The 27476-nt window shown below is 39.8% G+C and overlaps 1 protein-coding gene across 1 annotated transcript in view; it reads right to left on the bottom strand.

Annotated features, from left to right (window-relative positions):
- UBE3D (ubiquitin protein ligase E3D) overlaps positions 1 to 22784 on the bottom strand; it is a gene marked incomplete at both ends in the record, with an annotated part of 324870 nt that extends 302086 nt beyond the window's left edge. Inside the window, 4 exons of the mRNA XM_080700079.1 lie at positions 3156 to 3324; positions 11574 to 11664; positions 15027 to 15223; positions 22708 to 22784. Coding sequence (XP_080556205.1) covers positions 3156 to 3324; positions 11574 to 11664; positions 15027 to 15223; positions 22708 to 22784 — 534 coding nt within the window. The remainder of the gene's footprint in view (positions 1 to 3155; positions 3325 to 11573; positions 11665 to 15026; positions 15224 to 22707) is intronic.
- Positions 22785 to 27476: the final 4692 nt, after the last annotated feature.

The raw sequence follows: 27476 nt of genomic DNA, 5'->3' as shown, positions 1-27476 counted from the left end.
CCCAACAAACTCAACCAAAAGGCTTATAGAACTGATCAACAAATTCAGCAAAGTGTCTGGATACAAAATCAATCTTAAAAAATCAGAAGCTTTACTGTACACCAACCATAAATCCACTGACAGAGAAATTCAGAAAACACTTCCACTCAGGATCTCCCACAAAAAAATAAAATACTTAGGAATAAACTTGACCAAGGAGGTAAAAAATCTCTACAAAGAAAATTATAAAACATGGAAAAAATAAATCAAAGAAGATCTTAGAGGATGGAAAGATCTGCCATGTTCATGGATAGGTAGAATAAATATCATTAAATGACCATCTTCCAAAAGTGATCTACAGATTCAACGCAATGCCCATTAAACTACCAAAATCCTTCCTCACATAGAAAAATCAGTCCTTAAATTTATTTGGAATAACAAAAAGCCCAGAATAGCCAAGGTCATTCTCAGAAATAAAATCCATACAGGAGGAATCACAATACCAGACTTTAAACTATACTACAAAGCTACTGTAATAAAAACAGCATGGTAATGGCACAAAATCAGATACATAGACCAAAGAGCACAATAGAAGACTCAGAAAAAAGTTCACACACTTTCAGCCAATTGATTTTTGACAAAGAAGCCAAAAACATACACTGGAAAAAAGATAGCCTGTTCAACAAATGGTGTTGCCAAAACTGGTTAACCATATGCAGAAAATTGGAAATTAATCCCACTTTCTCACCCTGCACAAGAGTCAATTCAAGATGGATCAAAGACTTGGAAATCAAACCAGAGACCTTGAAGTTCCTTGAAGAGGGCATAGGTCTAACACTGCAACATATAGGCACAGATAAACACTTTCTCAACAAGACCCCAAAGGCACAATAAACTAAAAGGCGAATCAATACATGGGATTGCATGAAACTGAAGAGCTTCTATTCAGCAAAGGAAACTGTCAAAAACCTCAATTGAGAGCCAACAGAATGGGAGAAGATTTTTGCCACCTACCCCTCCGATAGAGGACTAATATCTAGAGTATACAGAGAACTCAAGAAACTCAACACTAAAAAAACAAATAATCCAATAAAAAATGGGCAAGCGAACTAAATAGACACTTCACAAAAGAAGAAATTCAAATGGCCAATAAATGCATGAAAAAATGCTCAACATCATTGGCAATCAGAGAGATGCAAATCAAAACTACCCTGAGATTTCACCTAACTCCAACTAGAATGGCAATCATTCAAAACACAAACAACAAATACTGGCGAGGATGTAGAGAAGTGGGAACTCTAAAACATTGCTGGTGGGATTGCAACTTAGTGCAACCACTTTGGAAATCAATATGGAGAATCCTCAGAAAAATGGGAACAAATCTACCATTTGATCCAGCAATACCACTTCTGGGTATCTACCCAAAAGAAAGGAAACCAAACTACCAAACTAATGCATGTATATCTATGTTCATAGCTGCACAATTCACCATAGCCAAACTATGAACCAGCCAAGATGTCCATCAATAGATGAATGGATTACAAAACTGTGGGATATGTACACAATGGAATTTTACTCAGACATAAAAAAAAACCTCAATTAAATCATTTTCAGGGAAATAGATGGAATTGGAGGACATTATGCTAAGTGAGATTACTCAGTCACAAAAAATAAGAAATCAGATGTTTTCCCTAATATGTGAAAGCTAAGGAGAAATGGGTCATAGGAGGAACTCTAGATGAAAAAGGAAATCCTGTAGAGGAGCAAATAAGACGACCTAAATGAGGGGATTGGAGGGAGGAAGAAAAAAAATCTCTAAAACACACAATGTACTTAAACATATCAAAGTCTACCACTAAGCCAAGCATGGGAAGGAGAGATGAGGAGGGAATAGGGTGGGAACTGCGTAGGGGCTAAATGGGCGATGTGTACATGTATGTCCACACAAGGTTTTTACCCCAATATGATACATGAATATAATGCACCAATAAAAAATTTTTTAAAAAAATGAGGCACTTAAATACTTTTAACTTGCCAGGCGTGGTGACACACGCTTGTAATTCCAGTGCTTGCGAGGCGGAGACAGGAGGATCGTGTAGGTTCGAAGCCAGCCGCGCTGGCGTAAGAAACCCTGTTTCAAAAATATAAAAAAAATAGGTCTGGGAGTGTAGCCCGGAGGTAGAAGGGCTTCCAGGAACCCCAGTACCACCACCAAAAGAAACAATACTTTTAACCTACAACTTAATGTATTTGGCAGATTTCCTTAATCTCCCTCAAAATAGTTGTATAAATTAATTTACAGCCTGAGAGAGGCCTCAGAGCTGAGTGTTTCCTGTGATACTTCCGTTCTTATTACAAAAATTAAGAGTCCTAAATGAAATTAAAAACATATTATGTTTGTTCCTATCAGTAGTCTAATTTCAAAATGTAGATTCTCTGGGAATAATTTTCTTTACTTTTAAATTTAAATTACATCTATATTGATTGGTTATGGGGGGAAACAGTTCCTCACAAGGCTGTGTCAATGCTATTGATTTTCCTTTAAACATAAAGTAAACCACTTATTTTCTACAATGAGAGAAAACTGCTTCCCTCCTAAAGCAACTTACTTTGCTAGAGCCACCTGGACTCACACTGTCCAGCACCAGCTTAGACTGGCAACGAGCTTTATCTCCACTCCTAGGCTACTCCATTTTCCTATTTCCTGGATGTCCTCTGCTTTTATAATATCAACAGAACTCTATGGATAGACACAGTAACATATCTGGGCCTAGTTACACAGTAGATATCCTTGAGTAGGAGAACATTTTTCAATCAGACTACTGAGGTTAAAATGAAGAGACTATGGAATATTGTCCTAATAGTAAGAAATATGGCATTTGGTTTGTAAACGGTAGCGCTCCTAAATCCATGCTTGAAGCCTCCTCTCCTTTTCCTCCATTTCTCTCTGGCTGTTTTTGCTTAAGGATCTTCCTATATCAATAGAGCAAAGTGAGAGAATAAAGGCAGTTGAAACAATGGATTTTGGCCTTTAGAACTGTTTCAACAGATCTTGACTTAAGAAAAGATTGGGGAAACTGGTATCTAAGCCAATCTCTAACTTAGCTTTTCTTTTGAAAGATGTATTACCAATTTAAAATGATTCCATTATAAAGCACATCACTACTGGGTCTTACCTGCTGCATGTCACTTTTTAAATTCACCAAGAAGAAAGAATCTCCAAAAAAACAGTCATTCTCTTGTGGATGAAGTGACCTATTAGCAAAGGGGTCAGGATGACAACACCACTCTTCAACAAGAGCTCCCCAGTTCTCACTTGGCAGTGGGAGCACCCTGAGGAGCTTCCTAGAGGAAAGAGAAAAACAAATTTTCTCAGTATAAAATGGAAGTAGCATTTTTTTCTTAATTGAATCAGCATGAAAGATGAAAGAGACTCATTAGCCACATGTTTGGAGTGTAAATTTTACCCCAATTATAAGAGTAATATATGTTTATTATGAGCAAATTTGAAAATGCAATGAAGTACAAAGAAAATAAAAACTCTATTTTTCTCACTACTCAAAGGAAAGTAACTATTTAATGTGATGGTATGCTTCTTTACCATCTTTTCAAAATATACATTTATGCATGTACACTGGAAGTGTGGTATCAAAAGATATACACAGATTGTATGTTACTTTGATTTTTACTTACTTGTATCATGATTTGTAATTATAGTATTCTATATCATAGGTATGTTGAAACTTTTTAGATCATTCCTTCTCTGTTAGACATTTAGGTTTTGTGTTCTTATCAATAATTCTGATTAATATTCCTATAAATATTTATGTACATTTCTGATTATTCCTTGGGCAAGTGTCTTGTGTGAGATTATAAGCACAAATGATACACATCTTTTTAAGCCCAACATTCACTTGGTAAACTATTTTCTAGAAAGGTTGTTATCAGTCTATATGAGTTTCAGAAGAGAGGTAATATCTGAGCTGGCCTTTAAAGGATACATAGGAATTCTCCAGGGAACAAAAGGAATTTAAGGTATCATGGAAGAAAGAGTAAGAAGGCAGGCACTGCATTTGTTCACTTTATCACTGTATTCCTACTGTGTGCCACAGTTCCTTAAATATTTGTTGATGGAATGAACTAACATATTTTAATAACTATAACAGGTGAGGCCCCTGCTGGATCTATTGCATATGGGGATAAAAGAGTTAAGCAATCTTTTCCCTTGCTGCTTGAGAATCTGACCTTTGGTTTAACTACCTAGCTCTGTTACCCTGGAAACCAGGTGAGATCTTAGGCATCAAATACATTGCTAGGCAACACAACCTTACGGTATAAATGATCCCTGGTTGGTAAACTGCATCTGGTCTGGAGAGAACTTATGAACGAGCTATAAACATCTGATAAGGATGCCATGCTCTGAGCTTCCCTGAATGCAGTCTCTTATGCCAAACTATGCCAAAGAACTGCTACAGGAGACATGGTCTGCTTAGGGCACCAGGCTTCTTCTAAGCCAGTGCAGCAACTTCGCCTACCTGAGGTGGATCTTGTGCCTTGTATCTAGAACCCTGTCGTATGGGGAAACTGACTCTTAGGTGAGCTGTCATTTGCATGAACTGCCTCAAACCCCCCGCTGAGAGGAATTCTTAATGCTCCCCTGATGGCAAGCTGGCAGGAAACACAGTCAGTGGTGGCCTTGTGAGTCTCCATGAGTAAAAGAACTTAAGACCTTGGTGGGCACTGCACACACCACAGTAACATATTTAATGGTTATGACTCTGCAAGACAAGAATTATCACTGCCCTGTTGCTAAGGGAATAAGTGAGACTTGAAAATGTTAACAGAATCAGAGGTGACAAGTGATACCAGGACTGTAACCAAGGTCTTCCTGTCTCCAAAACTATACTCTTTCCCTTGGAATATATTTCCTCCCCTGGAAACAAAGAATAGTATTAGAGGAAACAGGGCAGGTGGGACAGTGGCAGACTGTGTAGGGTGGGACAGACCAGGTCAAGGGGGAGGACTTGGTCCTACAGATAGGTGGGAAGCATAATAGTAGTTCAAGGAGGGTAGTGACAGGTCAGATTTAAATTTTTCCAAGAAGAGCAAGGAGACGAGTTGCCTGATTAGAGTAAGAGTTGGACCTATTTGGCTCCTGAATCTTCTCCATTATTAAGATTCTCTGTCTCCTGACATTTTGCTTATAAGGCCAAAAAACCTCAATACAGTGCAAGAGACAGCAATGTGAAGATTCCACATGTGATCAAAGAAATAAAAGTACTTTACAGAAACCTGGGAGACTCAATGCACATTGGCATAAAATATGGCCTTGCAAACTTAACTTGACTCCATAATCACAGTGATAAAAAGCCACACTATATCCTCTAAGCATCTATATAAGACATAGGGGCAAGAAAGTGCCTAATTCTCAAGCCACTGCAAAGATAAAAGGGTTTTTACAACAGAAATATTTCTGATGTTTTGAAAAAAACATAATACCTTTAAAAACAAAAAAATGTATTTTAACCATGGCTCTACTGAAAGAATATCTAAAACCCTGAAAAATATACCTTTGATATGATCTATTTCTCAAAAGAACTTTCAAAATAAAACAGATATAATTTTTCTTTTTTGCAGCACTGGGAATGGAAACCAGGGCCATTCTACCTCTGGGCTAGATTCTCAGCCCTATTTTTTATTCTTTATTTTGAAACAGGGTCTCACTAAGTTGCTAAAGGCCTCAGTAAGTAGCTGAGGCAGGCTGTGAACCTGTGATCCTCCTGTCTCAGCCTCCCAAGTACTGGGATTACAAGTGTCTGCCACCACACCTGGCTAGATTCCATTTTTTCTAAATTAGGTAAAATCTGCTGGAGCTAAGAATGATTTCTTAAATTTTCTCTCAGCTTAAGATTCTATGTGAATAAGACATGTTTATAATAAATTAAAATTTGATAGTTATTTTAATGCATGTTGAACATAAACTTGTAGAAAAACAATGTATTAACATATCTTTAATAAATGCTATTGACTGTCGATGTTTTATTTGATACTTAAACATATACCTAAGAAAATAAAATGTTCTTTAACTTTAAAGTCACTCATTAATCAGTGGTCATAACAATAGCAGTAACACAGAGCCTTTACAGATTGAGATAAAACTAAGTGAACACTAAGGATCTCAAGAATAACATCAAATATCTAAAGCTCACAATTTCGCTGCTGGAATTTAGGTAAATTCAAGTGATATTCTCTAACTGGCAGATTAGTAATCCTATAAAGTTAACATTACCTTTTTTGCGAAACTGAGGATTGAACCCAAAGGCATTCTACCTCCAAGCTACACCTGCAGCCCTATTTTTTATTCTTTATTCTTTATTTTGAAACAGGATCTCACTAAGTTTTGGAGGGCCTCACTAAGTAGCTGAGGCTGGCCATGAACCCAGATCCTCCTTTCTCAGCTTCCCAAGTACTGGGCTTTCAAGCATGCACCACCAGGCCTGGCTTAGCATTACCTTTTAATACTATGATCTACATAGTATAATTGGACCTTTAAAAGTATAAATTATTTTCAAAAGTTTGCTTAATATTGCAAATAATCCATAATCCAGCTTGCATTGCATGTTTTTCTTTTTTATTTATCTTGGGGTTGAGCCCAGGGCCTTGTATATGCTATGCATCTGCTCTGCCTCAGAGCTAGATCCCCAGCTCTGCACTCTTTTTTGATCTCTGTGTTTTCTTTCATTAAAAAAAAAAAAAAAAAAGTGACTGTAAACCAGGCATGGTGGTGCACGCTTGTAATCCCAGCATCCGGGAGGCTGAGACCCGGAGGATCGTGGTTCGCGGATAGCCTCAGCTACTTCGTGAGGTTCTTTGCAACTCAGACCTGGTTTCAAAATAAAGTATAAAAAATAGGGCAGGAGGTGTATCTGGGAGGTCAGAAGCCCCTGGGTTCCATCCCCAGACCTGCAAAAAAAAAAAGTGACTATTCACAGACATATTTTCAGATTACAATTATGGTTAGTCTTCCAAGTGGACCAATCAGTTTGATAGTCTAACATCTTGCTTTTCCATAAAGCCTATACACCTGGTCTCCTAGAGTTTCATGCCCTTATGAGTTCTCAACTGACACCAAGTGCTGGTGATGGACTGGTCTGGAGACCTCAGGAGAACACTCTGCCAACAAATAATCTGAAATCACAAGGCTTGAGTTTGAAATTTTGTTTGGTCAACTAATTTCATTCAAGTTGGACATGAATTTATTTCTAGAAGATATAACAAATCCCCAATATATAGATCACTTGGCTATTCCTGAGACTATTCTCAATGAGATAAGTGTTATTATTGTTACTCAATAGTATAATCTACTTAGTTTCAACAAAAGCATAATCAGAAAATGTACACATTTGCCAGACGTGGTGGTAACATACCTGTAATCTCATTACTTGGGAATCTGAAACAGGAGGATTACAGGTTTGTGGCTGGCTTCAGCAAATTAGCAAGAGCCTGTTTCAAAGTCAAAAAGAGCTGGAGGTGTAGATCATGGTAGAATTCCCCTTGGTTCAATCTCCAGTCACCCCTATCCAATGGTATACATTCAGACAAATTTTATATAAAAACTCTGCTGATCTGATGAAACTAAACTGGAGAATGATGTTATGAGATAAAAGGCATTATGTATTTTCCTATAACAAAAACAAATTGTTTAAGAACTTGTGCCCTAGTAAAGAAAAAGGGCTGCCATTAATTAGTATATTTCATGTGCTTTGGTAGTAAGTCATTAGTAAGTCTTACTGGGTTAACCTGTCCTATTTTTATTTCTATAATTTCCTCAACAAGAACCTTTTCATTAAAAAAAGAAAAAACTTTAGCCTTGCACTATCAAGATTCACAAAAATCTGAAGTACAACTTTATGAGGTTCACTGATGAAATTTCATGCTGACAGACTTTGACAGGTTTATCTAATCTAATTCTTCATTTTACAGATGATGAAACTGAGCCCCAGAAAATTAAAGCACCTTCTTCTCAGATAAGAAGGCTGACGTGTAAGTTGATCTTCACCCCAGTGCTTCCAGCAGAGGAACACTCAGTAGGAACCAGCGAACACAGTTCAGGGTACCTTCCTGGGCAAGATGTTTACAATGACTTGATTTCTATTATAGCACATACAGGCTCTTCTGAAACACCGTTGGCTTGTTTTCTATTTAAGGAACATCGGAATTGCCTTTACCACTCACATAATCCAGGTAACCAAGGCAAGAGCAAGAAAACCACTGGGGTTGCTATGGACAGTCAGCATGAGATCTACCTGCAGGGCCTGGAGCAAGCACACACTCTCATTATACAGAGTCATGTATAAAAACCTTGAGTCACTTACTAAGCACCTCTCTGTGCTTAGTAAGAGGCATACCCAGGTTATATACCCAGGTGTGATACAAAAAGGCTTTCAAGTACGCCTTGCCTACAAGAAGCCAATGTAAAGTTTACTTTCAGAGAGAGTTTGTAAAAAACAAACAAAAAATTAACAACAACAAAAAAAACTTCAGATGATACTCAAACCATGTGAATAATAGTCCTAAAACAAAAAAGACTAAAACAGTAAACTAGATCACTTGCTAGTATGTGAATACAAACAATTCAGAATGGGGTAGAAGGAGTCAATAAAACTAATTAAAGTGGGCTTGTTGGGCATTTAACATTATATATGTTACAGTCCTTAACTATCTTGAAAAGTTTAAGGAATGGTCCTGTTAGAAAGCTTTATCAGAGCCATGGGCGGTGGCACATGCCTCCCAGTACTCAGGGGTTGAAACAGGAGGACTGACTTTGAAGACAGCCTAAGCAACATAGTAAGGCTCTCAGAAACCTAGCAAGACCCTGTTTTTAAACTAAAACAAAAAGGGCTGGTAGTGTTCCTTGCAGATAGAATGTTCCTAGGTTCAATCCCCATTACCACGAGAGAGAGAGAGAGAGAGAGAGAGAGAGAGAGAAAGAGGGGGCTCTACTAGAAGACACTGAGGTGATACAAACAAGGTCTCCAGCTAAGTGGTAAAGCTACAATTCGAACTCAACCCCATCCTCCAGCTCCTGCCTATGAGCCCCAGGGCCTCCTGAGGGTCAGCATTCCAGAAAGTGAATGCTGTCCTTCATTGTCCTCCACGCCCTACGACTATAAGAAGGACTGAGCAAAACAAAAGGTACAGCTCCTGAAGAGGAAAGCCAGACACTACCGGTGAGGCCTTCCGGCCTCACCGTATCCTTTTCCCTTTCCAATGAAACACAATTATCAGTTAACAAGGAGCAAACCTATCCTTTACTGTAAGCAGCACCATGAAATATTGTTACATCAAACTTAACTTGTTCCTACTGTTACTTTCTTATCACCTCATTGTTGCACAGGAGTGATGCTTTGAGAAATTTATCTGAGAATTAAAGCAAAGCCTAAAACAGACTGAGGGGAAGACCACATTCTTAGTTAAGATGCAGTGGAACAGGGACCTCTTGGACCTTTCAGGATAAACTAGGGCTGTTACCACATGCACACATACTTTGTGATTTTAGCCCCTAGGTAAGCTGAGCAAAGATGTTCCTCTCTCCTCTGTGGATATAAATTCACTTCATTTTACTGAAGAAAATCATTTGAAGGATGCTCCATTTATAACCTACCCAAAACACGAGGGTAGCTTTGTGCCATCTCAACTTTGTGCATATTTGTGCAAACTCACACAGTCTGGCTTCTGACTGGCTTCTGCTCCCGTATACCACACTCTTAGTAGGGTGGGAATAGAGAATAGAGGACAGTATGGCTCTCAGCACCCCTGCTCCCCAGAGCCTGCCGTTTACTGTGGACAGAGGTGACAAATCTTTTAAGAGCACTTAAACAGGGCATGTTAGCACCTACCTGTAATCTCAGTACTTGGGAGGCTGAGAAAGGAGGAACACAGGTTCAAGGACAGCCCTCAACAAGTAGAATCTCATCAACCTAGCCAGACCATTTTAAAATAAGAGTAAACAAGGCTTGGGGTAGAGTTTGGAGGTAGAATGCCCCTGGATTCAATCCCCAGTACCACACATACAAAAAAAGAACATCTAAAGTAAGCCAGTATTCAGGGAAGACTCCCAGCAGTAGTTGCTCTGCCAGCTGAATTCTTAAGTTCAGCTAGGGGATACCCAGGGGAGGATGGGGTGTTGGTTATAAACAGGGCAAGGAGTAGCTTTCATAAGGCCCCAGGGTGAAAAGCATGAAGAGCCCATAGAACTGTATGCAGGTCCCCAGAACTGTGTGCAGAATTCAACCAATATGTGTGTGTGTGTGTGTGTGTGTGTGTGTGTGTGTATATATATATATATATATATTTTTTTTTTAAAGAAAGAGGAGGCCAGTGAAAGAAGGCTGAAATGTGAAGGTAGAGAGGTATACAGAGGTGAACTCACAAAGGAACTAATGCTCCATAATGCTCCATGCCAGAATTTAAAGAATCCTTAAAGAAACTGAAAACCATGGAAGGGTTGAAGAGGGAAGCCAGCTGCATTTTAGAATAATCACTCAAGAGTATAGCAATGGATCAGACAAGGGCAAAACTAGGAGAAGGCCAAAGCAGACCACGAGCTGAGCAGTTAGGTGAGAAGACAGTGGCCTGGACTAAGGCCATGGCACTAGGGTAGGGGAGAGTAGACTGATGCTCCACGGTACCTGGGACTATGCCTAGGGACAGCAGGAGCCCTACCAGGCAGCTACTTTGAAGATGCAGGTAGCAGCTTGGCCTTACTGAGACATGGGCACTGAAGGAGGAACAAGTTCCAAATATGAAAGAACCGTTATTTCATAAGTCTAAGACATTTGATTCAGTACACTGCCCAAAGAATTCCAAATTCTTTCTTTAGACTTATTGGTAACAAGGTTTTCTTTCATCTGTCTTTCCAGCCTGCACATGATTAGAAAAATTCAAGGGAAAAGTTTGTACCAAAAAACAAGGCTCACAGGAGGAAGGGAAAAGAAAAACAATAATGATAATGATAATAATTTTAAAAGCCAATATATAATGCAAAGAAAGCAGAATCCTTCCTGTCTCAATAATCACACATAGGAATGGCTCAAAAGATTAGCCTAGTCACTGACAAAAGGCTAATTTGTGCTTTGTATGCTATTTATTAAGCAGAGGAAACAGAAAATGGATTTTAGAAGGTACTAAAAGAATCACAGAGATAAAGAAAAGTCCTGCTTCATGAGATTCGGTGAGGTAGAAAATTCACTTAATGTGGAAACCCTCACTCACCATTATGATGGATAAAATACGAGTGATAGATCCCACGCCACTTTCCAAAAGAGAGGTGCTTCAGTGATGGGTCTAGGCTCTCCACCAAGACCAGCCTTCCTCCCTCCCACCACGACCTGTGGGTTCCCTCGATGTCCCCGGGAAGAGCTCACTGTTCTGTCACTGCCGGTGAGATTGTGTTTAATCTTGATCAAAGTGACATTAAGCTGGTTCTCATTTTAAGGCCATACACTGCTGCCCTAGTAATTACTTCAAAAACTATCATAAAAAAAAAACCATCACCAGGAACAGAATTAATAACTGTTAAATGAATTCCTTACCTGTCTCTTATGATGACTTCACCGCAGGATTGGCAATAAAATGTGCAACATTCTTGGGCTTGTGGGATTTGGTTAAACACTGAAATCATTTCTAAAGGAAATCAATGAAATAGCAAGTCTTAGAAGTTTGGAGCAAATATATCAACATACTTAGTGGGTTCACAAGCCACAATAAATTACCACCAATACACACCGTTTATGATGTACCCAGAAGTGCAATTTAATTAGTATTATCAGATGACTCAACCAGAAGCAATCATTGTTAAGTGTTTTAAAGAGCAGGTTTTGCCAAGTGTTTCAGAGCTAAACTGGCTTTCTCTACATCAAGCTAACTGCTTGATCTTCCCCATTTTCCATTTCTCATACTTATTGTAGTCTGCCATCAGTATGACTTCAAGGAAATAGATGCTAAAATGTAAACATAAGATTAATCTGGTTCTAACAAGGTCTATGCCCAGCCTGGCATATTACCAGTAGGTACAAACGAAATGGCCTCCAAGCTGGTCCTTATGGGACCGGTCCCTGGAAACAGAACAGCTCCTAAGAAGAGTGCACGCTTCCAAGAGTGAAACACAAGTTCTGACAAAAGCCATAGGATAGCGCTGAAAGTGGTAGGAAATGTGTATTTCCCTCATGGTCAGGAATAACAGCACAACAGAGCACATTCCCTTGGTTTGTTATTTCATTTGGGATAAAAATGGAAACTGTCATTTCCCAGATAAAAAAGACACTAAAATATTTGCCTATAAAAAAACCTAACTGAAGACATTAAGTCATAGCCTTTAGAAAAAAGCAATTCGAGTTTGGTTTGCGTTATTTGTTTATATTTTAAAGATTAAAAACTGATGTTAGAAAGTTTAAGCCTTGGCAATTAAAAATTCTATGGCTTAAATTCTAAGGATGCACAAATTCCTATAGCATTGAGGTGACATAAGCAGTATTATTCCTTGAGAAAGTAAAAAGAGACCTAAGTAAGGCATCCAAAACAGTCTTTTGCAACTAATTGACAGATCGTCAGGGACACACCACCCTCTGCTGGCCACTGGGCAGCAGGTGCAAAAGCCAGAACTTTGCAATGCAAAGGAATCCTGGAAGAGCAATGCAGCTGGGAGGAGTCCAAAGCTGGTGCTGCATCAGATCCCACCCACGCAGCCAGTTCCATTGCAGGGCCCACAACCTGACCTACACTGCAGTAGCATTATGTCCTTTACGGTTATCCAGAAAAGGATGCCCTTACAGTTGAAAGTCACTTTTTTAAGCCCTGAAATACTACCAAATGCTCAAAATTTCAAGTCATTTTTTTACAATACAGTTTGACTGATGTTCACATCAGTATGCATCTACCTGACATTTAATCATTCCGCCAATATTTATCTCCCACCTGTTAAAGGGAAGCACTAAAGCAATTAAGTGCAGAGAAATTTACTTTGCATAGCCTTCCATACACAACATAACAGGCATTTGAAATTTTTCCTTTCCAGATATTCAAGTAAAATATTTTCAAAGTATAAAGAAACAGGAACCAAATGATCACAAATGTTAAGAAAACCAGAAAATGAAAGTTCATTTATTTTATCTTACACTGAAGGTTAACCAGTGATCACTGATTTAAACTTTTAAAAAGATGTTCACATTTGTTGTGGACAACAACCCAGTGCTATGTCCCTGAAGGTCTCTATTCCTAAAACCACAGTCCTAGAAAACGCGGTGTCTTTCCTGCCTGCCCTTACCCTGTTTCCAGACTCAACACAAAAGTGCTGCTGTGGTTACTGTTGCTAAAGGAGAAGGTGATGACATCAAAGGCACAGATACCCAGGCCGCTTCCCTGAAACCACCCTTCCTCGCCCATTGTGAGGTACACCCTGGGGGTTTGTTAGTCGATTTTCCTCTCAGTGACCTCATCTTCCTTTCCATGGTTAGTCCTAGTGTTTATCTTATGCCAGTTAAGCACCATACATTTTTCCTCTGTCCTTTATTCCAAAAACTAACTCTGCACATATCAAACGAGGTACTCACTAAGGCAGAACTTTAGCCAAAGTTACTCCTAGGCAAAAAAAAAAAAAAAAAAAAAAAAAAGGAGTAATATTGCCTCAAACTACTCTTTCCTTTCAAAAAAGCCTGGGGACTGCTCCACATTTCCTAATTGATCCTCAGGAAGATGCTACTTCCCCACCATCAGGCTGCATGGGGCTCAGATAAAAGGCTCACATCTGAGGAAAGGCTTAACATCTGTTACAGAGGAGGCAGCAAGGAAGTCTCGGGTGCAGGTGGAAGAATTCTCATTCTCTGATAACAGGTATGGCATCAGTCACATGAGTGTGTGTCTGTGTATCTGTGTGTGTGAGTTGGTGTTTGTATTATTGGGAATGGGAATTGAACCCAGGGGCATTCTACCTCTGAGCTATACTCCCAGCCTTTTTTTACATGTTCTGGTCTCTCCATTTGAAACAGGCTCTGTGAGGATGGGATAGTTTCCATCATTCAGTTCTTTTCAAACACTGACTCCTCAGAGTGGCCTTCCCTGACTCCCCACCCTTTGCGAACCCTAAGTCACCCCCATTCCATTCTTCAGACTTGCTGTACCCAGAGCACTTTTCTCAGTGTGCAACTAAATGGTTTCTGCAGCGTCCACTCCCACCATGAGGATGTAGGCTCAGTGCGAGCAGAGGCCTTGCTGGCATGCTCACTTCTCCATTCCCAGACCCAGATCAATGCTTTGCACAGATATGAGCCCAACTGCTTGTTGAATGAATGAATTTCCATTTAATGGCTTAAGTTGATCAGGTCCTGCACAATTGCAAACTGACTTAAACATCAAATTCTATCCCTGAGCCAGAAAATTTTACAATTACAGAAACAAAACAGGGGATGTAGGGAAAATCTCTGTGCCTCCCACTCAATTTTGTTGTCAACCTAAACATATGGATCAAAGCATATGGATATGTACTTAATTGGCAACACAGAATATCAACCTAAAAGTGATCTAAGAACATAAAACAGTCCATTTAGAAAAAATAAAACAAAACACTAAAAATAAGTAAGTGAAGCCTCAGAAAGGATAAGTGACATGTTGGACTGCACACCAAAGTGGCTGACAAAGGCCCTCGGTGGCAGGCCCAGTGGCGCACGCCTGTCATCCCAGTACATGAGAAGCTGAGACAGAATATCACATGTGGGAGACCAGGCTGCATGACTTGGCGAGACTCTGTTTGAAAGAAAATTAAAGAGGGCTTGGGGAATACCTCAGAGGTAGAACCTCTCTGGATTCAATCCCCAGTAACACACACACACACACACACACACACACACACACACACACACACACACACACACACACACACACACACACACACCTTGATCTTCTCAACACCCATTTCACCTGGAAAAGTTCAACTTAAAAATCACCTGTGATTCAACACTAACCAATAAGTGCTAACCTAACTCCTAACTCACCTGTGCGGAATTCTACCTGCGCCTGCAGCCTCAGGTGCAATCCATCTCCAGCCACATACTGCAGCCCACGGCAGGAAGAAGGCGCAAGCCTGACCTCTGCTGGAAGCCAGGCCTCTGTGCAGCCTTTGGGGGAGTCCACCTGGATTGAGGATGGCGTTATGGAAATGTTGGTGGCCATACCTCCTTCTTCCGGCAATCTGGTAATTGAAAAAGCCCAAACAACATATTTCTCTCTGATAAAAGCCATACAATCAAAGAAACAATATCAGCTAAAGATCTTTTGTTCCTCCTCAATAGAGGCCCTAAAGTCACTGCCCCAGGAAGACAGCAGCAAAAGGGTCCTAAAATAAAAGCTACACTAGATTTAGACCAAGTCAGAGTACCTAAACACACCACCCACTGTCATCATAATGAAAGTCTTGCAACAGATTTTTTATTATTGCTTCTGAGACCAGCATTAAAATCATGTTTTATCTTCAGTAAATAGAAAAAAAGTATTGTTAAATGACATACAGGATTTTGATAAGGAGAAGAGTATTAAGCAAAACAAAAGATATCAGAGAAAACTTTCTTGTCAATTTTAAGAATAAAAAGGGATCAATAAAAATGATAGTGATAACATGAATACCAGTTGTGAAAAGAACAAATTCAATTCTTGATCAACACTCTTTTCTGTGTTCAATGTAAACAACAGAGTGGAACACTGTCCCTGTCCATCAGGCATAAAGAGTGTAGAAGGGGAGGAAGGCATATACATGAATAACTGTGAACAACACAGAAACCCACGGAGGCTCTAACAGAAATGACCCACCTAGGCAGCTGAAATGTGCTTAGCACGTAGCACAGGTACAGAGTGCCATGGCTCCTTTTTATTAACTTTTGGGTTCTGTGCCTTGCTCGTGCTGAGCACCTGCCCTGCCACTCAGCTACACCTCCATTCCCTCGTGTCTCCCTCTGAAGTCAGATGCCGAGCCCTCTACTCAGCGTCACCTAAGTGCAGACAGCAGTCCATCTGAGTGCCATCGAGCTACAGAGGGCAGAGCCTGTGTTCAGGTGTGAATCTAGGTTATGTCTTTTGCATTAGAAAGTCTAAAGGCTACTTTCTTGTTGAACCTTTTCTAGGCATATGGGCCTGCACTTAATTGGCAATACAGAATATCAAGAATTGAGTTTTTCTGTAGGGAAGACAGTCTCAAATTTTTTATTATTGTTTCTGAATATTATTGTTTTTTTATTATTGTTTATTATTGTTTATTTCTAAAAATAAATTATGTTTAGCCAGTACTTGGGAGGCTGAGATAGGAGGATAGCACAGGTTTGAAGCCAGCCTCAGATACTTAGTGAGAACCTGTTTAAAAATAAAATATAAAATAGGTCGGGGATGTAGCCTAGAGGTGGAGACCCCTGGGTTCCACCAGGACCACAATAAATAAATAAATAAATAAATAAATAAATAAATAAATAAATACATAAATAATGTTTGAGACATAATGATCCTCTATCTGGTATTGGTAACTCATGCCTGTAGTTCCAGTACTTGAAAGGTTGAAAAAGGAGGATCACGGGTTTGAGGTCATTGTGTAGTAATTTAGCAAGATCCTGTTTGAAAACAAAAAGTAAAATACTGTTGTTGAGTATAGTTCAGTGGTTCAATCCCAGTACCACCACCACAACAACAACAAACAAAGAATGATCCTCTAAAGTAGGGTCAACACACATTCTATAAGTCAGACAATAAATACTTTAGGCTTTGTGGGCCATATATGACCCTTGTTGTGCAACCTACTTTCAATTTTTAACAACCCTCAGAAAATGTAATCTCCATTGTTAGCTAGCAGGCTATCCTCTTGGCATATTTGGCCTGGGGGCTATATTCTGCTGGCAACTACTCTAAAGATACACAATGTCCACTTGACTATCACAGTGACTATCAAACTAGACTAAGCAGCTGGCCCTTGCCAAGTACCTCAGGGAGACCATCGGGTACTGAAGCCCACATCCCACTCCACCTCTGGCTCAGTACTGTTCCTCCCTTCCAGAAACGTCAGTGGCACGAGGCCCAGCATGGCAGGATGTGAGACAGCAAGCGGGAGAAAGGGTATCCACCAGCTGGTGAGAAGGGCGTCTACCAGGAGGCACAGGCTGACCAGACTCACCCAGGTGAGGAAGATGTCTGAGCTGGAGATGGGAGGCCAGCTCAGCATGGGACTTCAGAGCCTGTGCTGGCTCTGGGTGCTACAGCAGAACTGACCTGCCTCAGCATCTATGACTGGCTACAGGGCCTCCTCCAGATTCAAACACCCTCCAGTGTTCAAATGCCCTGTATAAATGCTGTGGTACCTGCATATAACCTGTGCACATTCTCCCCTATACTTACAACTCTAGATTTAAAAACCCAGCTGGAAGCCAAGAGTGGTGGCCTATGCTTATAATCCTAGTACGTGGGAGGCTGAAACAGGAAGATCATAGGTTTGCGGCCAGCCTCAGCAACTTAGTGAGGTTCTCAACAACCTGGTGAGACCATGTTTCAAAATAAAAAATAAAAAGAACTGATAGTATAGCTCAGAAACATGCCTCTGGGTTCAATCCCCAATACCTTAAAAAAAACAAAAAAGTAAAATAAATAAAAACCTGGCTGAGCATGGTGGTACAAGCCTGTATTCCCAGTCCTTGGGAGGCTGACACAAAGGATGGCAGGTTTGAGGTTAGTCTTGGCAATTTAGTGAGGCTATTAGCAACTTAGTGAAACCTTGTTTCCAAATAAAATGGGTTAGGGGTCTCTCTCAAAGGTAGAATGCCCCTGAGTTCAATCCCCAGTGTGTCTGTCTGTCTGTCTGTCTGTCTGTCTGTCTCTCTCTCTCTCTCTCTCTCTCTCTCTCTCTCTCTCTCTCTCTCTCTCTCACACACACACACACACACACACACACACACACACACACTTGTGTGTGGTGGCACAAGACTATAATCCCAGTACTTAGGAAGCTAAGACAGGAGATCGCAGGTCCCAGTCCATCCTTTCCATCCTTATAAATTTAGGGAAAGTCTCATCTACTTAATAAGACCCTGTTTTAAAATAAAAATAAAACAGGACTGGGAGAATGGTTTGTAGGTAGAATACCTCTGGGCTCAATCCCCAGTGAAGAAGAAGGAGGAGGATGGAGGAGGTAGGGGAGGAGGAGAAGAGGGATGAGGAGGAGGAGGAGGGAAGAAGAAGAAGAAGAAGAAGAAGAAGAAGAAGAAGAAGAAGAAGAAGAAGAAGAAGAAGAAGAAAGAAGAAGAAGGAGAAGAAGGAGAAGAAGGAGGAGGAAGGAGAAATATAAATCACTGTTTTACTCTATATTTTAGGCAGCAATGACAAGAAAAAAGTCTATACATGTCAGGACAGATGGAGTTTTTTTCTGAATTATTCTCTACCTGAGGATGCTGAATTCACAGATATAGAAAGCTCACTGCATCATCAGCTGGGTGTCCTAAATAAAATGTAGAAACATCCACAACTCCAGTGTCTCCTCTTTTTATTATAAGGACATTAATCTCACCATGGAGTCGCCACACTCAGAACATCATGGAAACCTAACTACCTCCCAAAGTCTCCACCTCTGCATACCACCACTTTGAGAAGTTAGGGTTTTCATATATGAATTTGGGGAGGGCACAAATATTCTATCTATCGTAGATAGGGTTCAAGGAGCTTACCTATGAATGGGGGTAGCAAGGGCTGCTGGGAGAAGTCATTCAGAGGGGGATTAACAAGGAAAATAAATACCACAGAATAATGAAAGCTGGGATTCATAACATAGGAGAATGGAGTTACAAAGATAAAAAGGAGTAAAACTGGAATGGGCCCTACAGTGCTAGAGATGAGAGTAACTGTGAAGTCACGGTTTTCTATAAATATAGAATAATATTACATGAAATTTATGTATATACATACACATCATTTAAGTCATATGCACACATCCTAGTCCTGAGAAAAGTGGCACCCCAATAGTAATTAGCTTACTTAGTACTCACTCTTTAGCTTGGCTAGGCCATTTTCTATTTAAAAAAAAAAAAAAAAAAAAAAAAAAAAAAAAAAAAAACCAGCTGTGGTAGTACAGAACCAAAATCCCAATACTTGGGAAGCTGAGACAGGAAAATCACAGATTCAAGCCCAGCCTCAGTAACTTGCAAGACTCTATTTAGAAAATAAAAATAAAAAGGACTCAAAGTCTAGATCAGAGGTAGAAAGCCACAGAGTATAAGCCAGCCCCAGCACAAAAGAAAAAAGCAATAAACAAGGTTCCTTAGAAAAATGACCAAATCCAGAGTGAAGTGAGCCTGGAACATCTCACTGTGCAACAACATCAGGAAGAAATCAAAGTATAGCTCAGTGGTAGAAGTCCCTGGGTGCAAGCCCCGGCAACACATACAGCATTCTCATTTGAGACTCTCATTTTTGTGACACTGTCCACAGCATACCTTTTTATTTGAGGCATTCTTACTATTCACTTGTACTCTTTCAGGTGTCACACTCTGCTTAAAACCATCTAATAACTTCATATCTCAGTCTGCAAAAAAACTAAGTCTTTTCAATGTTTTGTAGGATTCCCCTCTCCCATTCCATTGATAAACCTTATACCTTTAAATTAGACCTTTAAGTGCCTCCCCACCATACCTACAACTCTCTGAACCGGATACCCCTTCAAGCCTTTTGGCACACTTAGAAGTTGAGCATTAGCACTAGAATACAAACTCAATAAAAATCTGTGAATTAAATAAACGAATGGCCAAAGTTTACCCCAAGAATGTTTAAATGGCTTAATACAAATAGATTTTTGAAAGACTAAAAGGAAGGGGATGGATAATATACCTCAATACATGCAGAAAATTATTAGAGAAAATACCTGGTCATGATCAAAATCCTTAGTAAACTAGAAATAGAAAAAAACAACAACTATGCAATCTACCAATCACAATTACCAAAGTCTACTTCACCACACTTAATGATGAAATACTAGAAGCATTTTTTAAAGAATAGATATAAGAACATACTCAACCATATCGTGTTCAAAATAACTATAAATGTACTAAAAACCCTAATTAAAATTCAGAGGTTATAAAAGTGGATTTGAAAATACACCTGCTTTTTGGGGGGGAGGGGGGCTATTAAAAAACAACTATAAGCCGGGAATAATGGTGCACACTTGGAATCCCAGCATTTGGGAGGCCGAGACAAGAGGACTGCAGTTCGTGGACAGCCTCAGGTACTTAGTGAGACCCTGCTTCAAGATAAAGAATAAAACACAGGCCTGAGGGTGTAGCTCAGAGGTAGAATGCCCCTGGGTTCCATCCCTAGTACTGCAATAAATAAATAAATTAATTAGTTAATACTATATATAAAGACATAGATGTGCTAAAAATAAAAAAAAAACTAGAAAAAGACATACCATGTAAACAGTATAGTCAACTGATTTATAAAAAAAAAGATGCTGAGTTATTTCAATGAGAGAAATAATGGTTTCCTTGACTAATGGTGATAGAACAAGTAGATATTCATATAAAAATAAAATTTGACTCTTACCACAGTTCAAACACAGAAATTAATCCAACCTGCCATAGATCAAAACATAAAAGCTGCCAGGCACATGCCTGTAATCCCAGTATTTGGGAGGCAGGGACAGGAGGATCTCAGCTTTGAGCCTAGCCTTAGCAACTTAGTGAGATTCTATTTCAAATAAAAAATAAAAAGGGTTCAGGATGTAACTCAGAATGCCCCTGGGTTAAATCCCTAGGATCAATAGAACTATAAAACTTCTAGAAAATAAATCTGGGAAAGCTGACACAGTAGCAAGTACCCTTATACTTTCTGTTGTTTAGGAGGCTGAGCCCAGGAGTTTAAGGCCAGCCCAGGCAACATAACAGATTCCATCTCAAATGATAATAATGATAAAACTAAGTGGGGAATCTTCAGCAATAAGCAGAGATTTTTAGAGATATAACAAAATACTGTTAAAGAAAAAAGTGATAAACTGGACTTCATTAAAATTTAAATTTCTGTTCATCAAAAGACACTACATGTTGAGCAGGCCTAATGCAAAAGTCCAAAATCCACTGAGAATATTTTGGATGTCAGACCATTCTGGATTGCAGATTTTCAGATTACACATGCTCAACTGGTAAAGTTTTATACAAATGTAAAAGAAAACAAAAAAACTTCCAAAATTTGAAACACTTCTGTTTCCAACTATTACAGATAAGAAATACTTGACCTGTATTTAAAAAAATGAAAAGGTAAGTCAGGGATTAGGAGAAAACAGTCACACATTCACAAAGTGTGTGTGTGTGTGTGTGTGTGTGTGTGTGTGTGTGTGTGTATATATACAAAAGATATTGTTTGTAGATTATATAAAGCACTATTTCAATTAAACATTAATGACACTTGGTTTTTTTATTACTGGCAGGGAAGAAGATACTTTACAAAAGAACATAAACTGATACAGCTACTTAGGAAAATATATTTGACATACAAAGTAATTGCTGTGACCTAGCAATGTCACTCTTGGGGTTTACCCAAGAGAAATGAAAATGCCTGCCCATCAAAAGATGTATAAAGCAAAGCTACGGCAGCTGTACTTATATAAGAAGCGCCTCCAGGAAACAAGCAAAACATCCAGCAGTAAGAGGCTGAGTAGAGCCTGATGTGGTGGCGCAGGCCTCTAATTCCAGTACTTGGGAGGCTGAGACAGGAGGATCTCAGGTTCAAAGCCAGCATCAGCAGTCTATGGGGCCCTCAGCAATTTAAGTGAGACCCTGTTTCAAAATAAAAAATAAAATTGGACTGGGGGTATAGCTCAAAGGTACAATGCTCTGGGTTAAATCTCCAGTGTCACAAAATTAATTAATTAAAGAAATTCAGATTAAATAAATCCACACTTGTGAGGAAGCTAGGATTTGAAATGAGTTCTCATGCCATATCCCAAATTTTCAACCAGGTACTTGATAGATTTTAGAAAAAGAAGAAAAGCTAAGCATCAATCTAGCTATGGCCCTGTGTAAAAAAAAAGTCCAGGTTCTTAACATCCAATTTACTTTGAGACAGCTGTCCACAATAGGATAGGCGAGAAAACCATGATTCATTAAAATTTCTCCCCCCCAAAAAGAATAATTTTCTTCTAAAAAAATGTCCTGTTTGTGTAGTGAAGAACAAGTTAAAAGTTTGCAGACTTCTCATTGGAACTTGCAATACGAATAAAAGAACGTGCTCCAATGAGAAGTCTGCAACAGTTTCACTTCTTCTCTGAGCTCAGGTTCACTGAGGGATTGTGCAGGTTCTCTGCCTCGTGCGGTTTGGGGAGAGAGAAAAGAAGACAAGGCAAACCCGAGGCTGTTTAGGGAACAGACGCTCGCGGTCAGAACCCGTCTCTACAGCGGGGCCGCGCGGAGGGGCCGCAGGGTTTGCAGGTTTCCCAGGCTCCGGCACCGCCCGGGCTGCACCGTCCCGCCCTCTGCGCCCTGGGGTCCCGCCTCTGTTCCCGCAGGTCCCGAGCCCGCCGCGTGGGGTAAGGGGCCCGGAGGACGAGGGTCGGGCTTCGCTTTCCCCCACCCAGAGGCTCTGACGACCGGGGAGAAGCTCCAAGCCGAGGCCGGAGGGAGGCGGGCGCGCGAGCCGGGACCGGAGCCCGCACTGCCGCGGCCTTACCCCACGATCAGCAGCGCGCTCTGCAGCCGCCCGCGCACCTCCAGGAACACGCGCGTCCCCGCCGCCGGGGCGGCCATCGCCGGTGCCGCGCGCAGGGCACCCGGGCGGGGAGCGCGCCACAGGGACCACCGCGCGGCGGACCCGGCCAGCCCACAGCGCCGCCTGCCGGCCGGAGAGCGCACAGCCCCGCCCACCGCGCGGCGGACCCGGCCGGCCCACAGCGCCGCCTGCCGGCCGGAGAGCGCACCACCGTGAGGGCTGGGCCTGCGCCCTGAGTTCTCAAAACCAAGCTTTAGCTGGTTGTGGGGAAGCTGGGCAGAGACAGACAAAAAGCCCTCCCCCTCCGCTCCATAAGCGCCTCCCCCCGTGCGTTAGCGTTCTGGGAGACGATCATAAAATGGAACTGAAGTGCACTCCTTTTTATGAGCTGGGTCATTTGTTAGCCTCTGTCTGAGACAAGAAAAATGTCGAAGGTTGACTTGGCACTGCTTCTCAACTTACCATTTCTATTTGTTAGGAGTTTCAAGATTAAAACAGCAAGATGTAAGGAGTTTTTCTGCTACCTATGTACAAGAGTATGGCTGGGTTGAAACCTAGTATGTTGTTGTTGTTGTTGTTGTTGTTGTTGTTGTTGTTTGTTGAACTGGGGCTTGAACCTAGTGGCTTTCTGCATCTGAGCTACACCTCTATCCCTATTTTACTTTATTTCATTTCATTTCATTTTGAAACAGGGTTTCACAAAGTTGCTGAGGACCTAGATAAATTGCTGAGGCTGGCCTCCAATGAGCCTGCACTTCTCCTGTCTCAGTCTTACAAGTATTCGGATTACAAGTGTGTACCCTATGCCCTGCTGAAACCTAGTATCTTAAATCACTAAAAGGGAGGATGAGAATAATTCCAGATGTATCTTCCCAATTTTGCATGAGTAAATACTGACCCAGGGAAGCTATAATTTCATTAGTATTACACAATAATTTTTGAAAGTTTGACACAGAAAAGGATCTGTTAAGGCAGTGTTTCTAAAATCAGTATTTGTAATTTTAAAGTTTCTTGTGTTGCTGCACAAATTCTTGTTCCCTTACGATAACTTGAAATAGTGGATGGTAATAATAGTTTAGTGAAAAAAATAAGGTTCTACTATTTGGTCACAGTAATTAATCTATTTGAAGGAATGTGTTCTTATCTCTACTTATCTTCTTCCATCGTTAATCCCCAAGGCTGTCAAAAGCTTAAAAATTATAAACACATTATATTGAAATATATGACATTCGTAGAATAGCATGCTCTTAATAATTGGTGCTTAATTAAAGGTTTTTATGTATATTATAGATACATATTTGTAAAAGTTTTCATTTCTTTTAACCCCACTAGCTGGGCAAAACGGTTCAATCTTCCTTGAAGTAAATTGATAAGAGTTTATCGGATTCTAGACACAAATTAGTGTCAAGTGTGATACTATTTGTCTCAACTTCACACAGGCCCCCTCTGGGCCTGAGATTACCCATATAAAATACTGAGAAATTCTCTAAATACTACTTGAGTGATTACTTAAATATTAGGCCGGGTGTGGCGATGCACGCTTATAATCCCAGCATTTGGGAGACAGACAGGAGGATCATGGTTCGAGGACAGCCTCAGCTACTTACTAAGGCCCTTTGCAACTCAAGTGAGACCCTGTTTCAAAACTGAGAATTAAAAAATTAGAGCTGGAGTTGTAACTTGGAGGTAGAATGCCCCTGGGTTCCATCCCCAGTACAACAAAAATAAATAATACAAAGAAGCCGTTTTCAACTCCTATTAGCCATCACACCCTCCATCAAATGAGACTTATCTTGGCGAGTTTAAAACACCTGCTAAACCCCTTTCACACGCCCCTCCCGCAATTGGCGTCATGCCCGCTCCACGAACGGCCACGTGGGGGCGCTGATGGGGGCCAGCTTCTGGCAGAAGCAAGGGCAGCCGGGTGGGAGATTCTTGATGTAGAGTGGCGCGCGGTGCACGCTGGGAGCTGTCACTAGGCCTTAGGCTCCTGGCTGTGGCATGGCTGCCGCGGTTGCCTGGAGGGGGGGGGGGGGTTGATTGAGCTGAGAGAAGCTGAGTTATTTAAAGCCTCAGCTACTTAGTGAGGCCCTTTGCAACTCAGTGAGACCCTGATTAAAAAAAAAAAAAAAAAAAAGGTAGCTTGGAGGTAAAATGGCCTGGGTTCCATCCCCAGTACAAAAAACAAAACAAAACAAAACAAAACAAAAAAAAACCGCAGGTAGTCCAAGAGCCTTGTTTTAATGTTTACTTTCACCTAAGCTTAATCTTGCTTCAGAATTGCTAAGTGAATAGGTCTTCAGGTAGGCTTCATTATTTAGGGGGCCAATTTTTAAGCAAAGAATCAAAAACACTTAATGCACAAACCAGAAAAAGTGACACAATAACTAAAATGTGAAATGCAAATAAATGTTAGGAATTCAATGCTTGTAGCCAAAGGAGACGCATTTTGTAGATGAAAAAGTGTACCGATCTCTGGCTGAGGATAAAAAGATAAGGTTCAAGTTCCCAGTTTCTGGGAAGGAATACACATGTAGTTCATTTTATTTGGTGCACTATAATTTCACATCATATTAGGGTGTAGAGTTCCAGACAAATATGTGCACACAACTCTTGCTGCCCTCCCCACCAGATCTCTCACCCCTTCTTTGAATATTTTCATTACTGTGTATACTACCAGCTTACCAGAATTTTGACTATTTCTAACTCAAACATTTATAAGTTACCTTTGTAGCACAATCATATGAACCCATTTACTTTTTAATCTTGTTTTATTCTCTTTTTTTGTAGCCAATGATTTTGCATGACGTTGGAACTGGTGTCTAGTGAGAAACAGTGAAAAGATAAACACAGAAGAGGTGGAGTTACTGAGTGACTCCAAATACAAAACTACATAGCTCCAATTGACACAGCACTTAATAATTTTGAATACTTCAGTGAATGGGTAGATTTTACATCAGCACTTGAAAAACTTAACAAGATATATTTGTCTTAACCATTTTATAAAAAGAGTAAGATTCTAAAATCTGTATTTCACTTGATTGGGTTTATTTAAATTTTGAAGTAAAGAATATAGAAATAAATATACCTTAGATTATTTTTTTCCCGGTGGTACTGGGGATTATTTTTGAGAGTACTATTTTACTTCAAGAGTTGTGTGCCTAAATAGTCAAGTAGTACATACTGTTAACTTCAAAAGTTCTAATTCAAAGAAAACTGTGCCTGAAGAATAGTTATTATCATTATTACCTGTAGAAACACAGAACAGGGAAGCAAAGATGCTAACCATGCAGTTCAGTAAGTTTTTGTAATGCAAAACATTACAAAATGTTTTAACATCAGAAGTGGTTATGGAGTTACTGGAACCAAAATGACAGACCGTTAATAGAAAGCAGTAACTGCTGAATGCATCCCAAATGGTATGTATGTAACAGAAAGGAAACATTTTACATCAAAGCAGGTCTCAGCTATGAGTCAGTACTTTTTACAAAGGTGACTTTACCTACAGTCACTTAGACTGGGAGCTTGGTGTTTTGTTTTGTTTTGTTTTTGTTGGTTGGTTTGTTTTTGCTGTACTAGAAATGGAACCCAGGGGCATCCTACCTCCAAGCTATATCCCCAGCCCTATTTTTTTTTAATTTTTAAAGAGGGTCTCACTGAGTTGCAAAGGGCCTCACTAAGTAGCTGAGGCTGTCTGCGAACTGCAATCCTCCTGTCTCAGCCTCCCAAAGGCTGGGATTACAAGCATGCGCCACCACGCCCGGCAGGGGCTTGGTTTTGAATGATCTTTTTTCATATGTTTGGTTTTATCCACGCTTACTACAGTAGCATCACTTATCAACACTTATCTTTTCATTTTGACCTTGTTTTTGTTTAACTTAGATCAAAGTTTTCTCACCTCACACCCATAGTCAAAGCTATTCTGTTTTTATCATTGCTATTATTGTTATTGGCTAAGAATATCTGTAAATATTAAAAGCCTAGGTAGGAAAGGAATGCCCTTAGGATAGTTATTTTAACATCAAACAGCTTAACATAAAATTATCCTCATTATCCTAATTTCCTAAAAGCAATTTAAAAAAAAATATAAGCAAAGACCCTGGATTTCAACCTAATACTACACATCATCACCTTGATATCTTAAAAGGAAAGCTTTCATATTCAGTGTGCCAAGAATTTATCTTGAAATTCAATATATTCTTTTCTCTTGACATGTTAGCTTCCAACATTTATTATTTTTTTATTTTTTAAACATACACAAGAAATGATGTCCATAAGTACAAGTTTTATTAAAAGTAGTTAGTTTTTTAAAAAGTAGTTAATTTATTCTTTTTTCTAAAAAGTTCTGAAGAATTTCTTTCTCTTGGGAACTATATTTAAAGGCAGATAATTTGCCTAATTAAGTACATAATTAGTTTTTATAGATTAATAAATATTTATGAAAACAGAATTTATTGTATCCAGAAAATACAAAGTAAGATAACCAAGTCATTGATAAAACTTGCCTTGTTCTACTGAACAAATATGTATGTATGTGCACATATATATATGCAATTTGTGTATGTATGTACATATATATGTACATATGTGTGTATATATATATATATACACACATAGTTTAAATGTATATTCTAGTTTAATCAACTTGGAGATCTAGTGCTGACTTTACCACTGTATAGCCTTTGGCAGTCATTTTATATAGTTCAACCTCAGTTCTTTGTGTGGTAAAA

This window comes from Muscardinus avellanarius (genome assembly GCF_963383645.1).
Source record: "Muscardinus avellanarius genome assembly, chromosome: 8".
NCBI classification, from domain to species: Eukaryota; Metazoa; Chordata; class Mammalia; order Rodentia; family Gliridae; genus Muscardinus; species Muscardinus avellanarius.
This window is presented reverse-complemented; position numbering and strand designations above follow the sequence as displayed.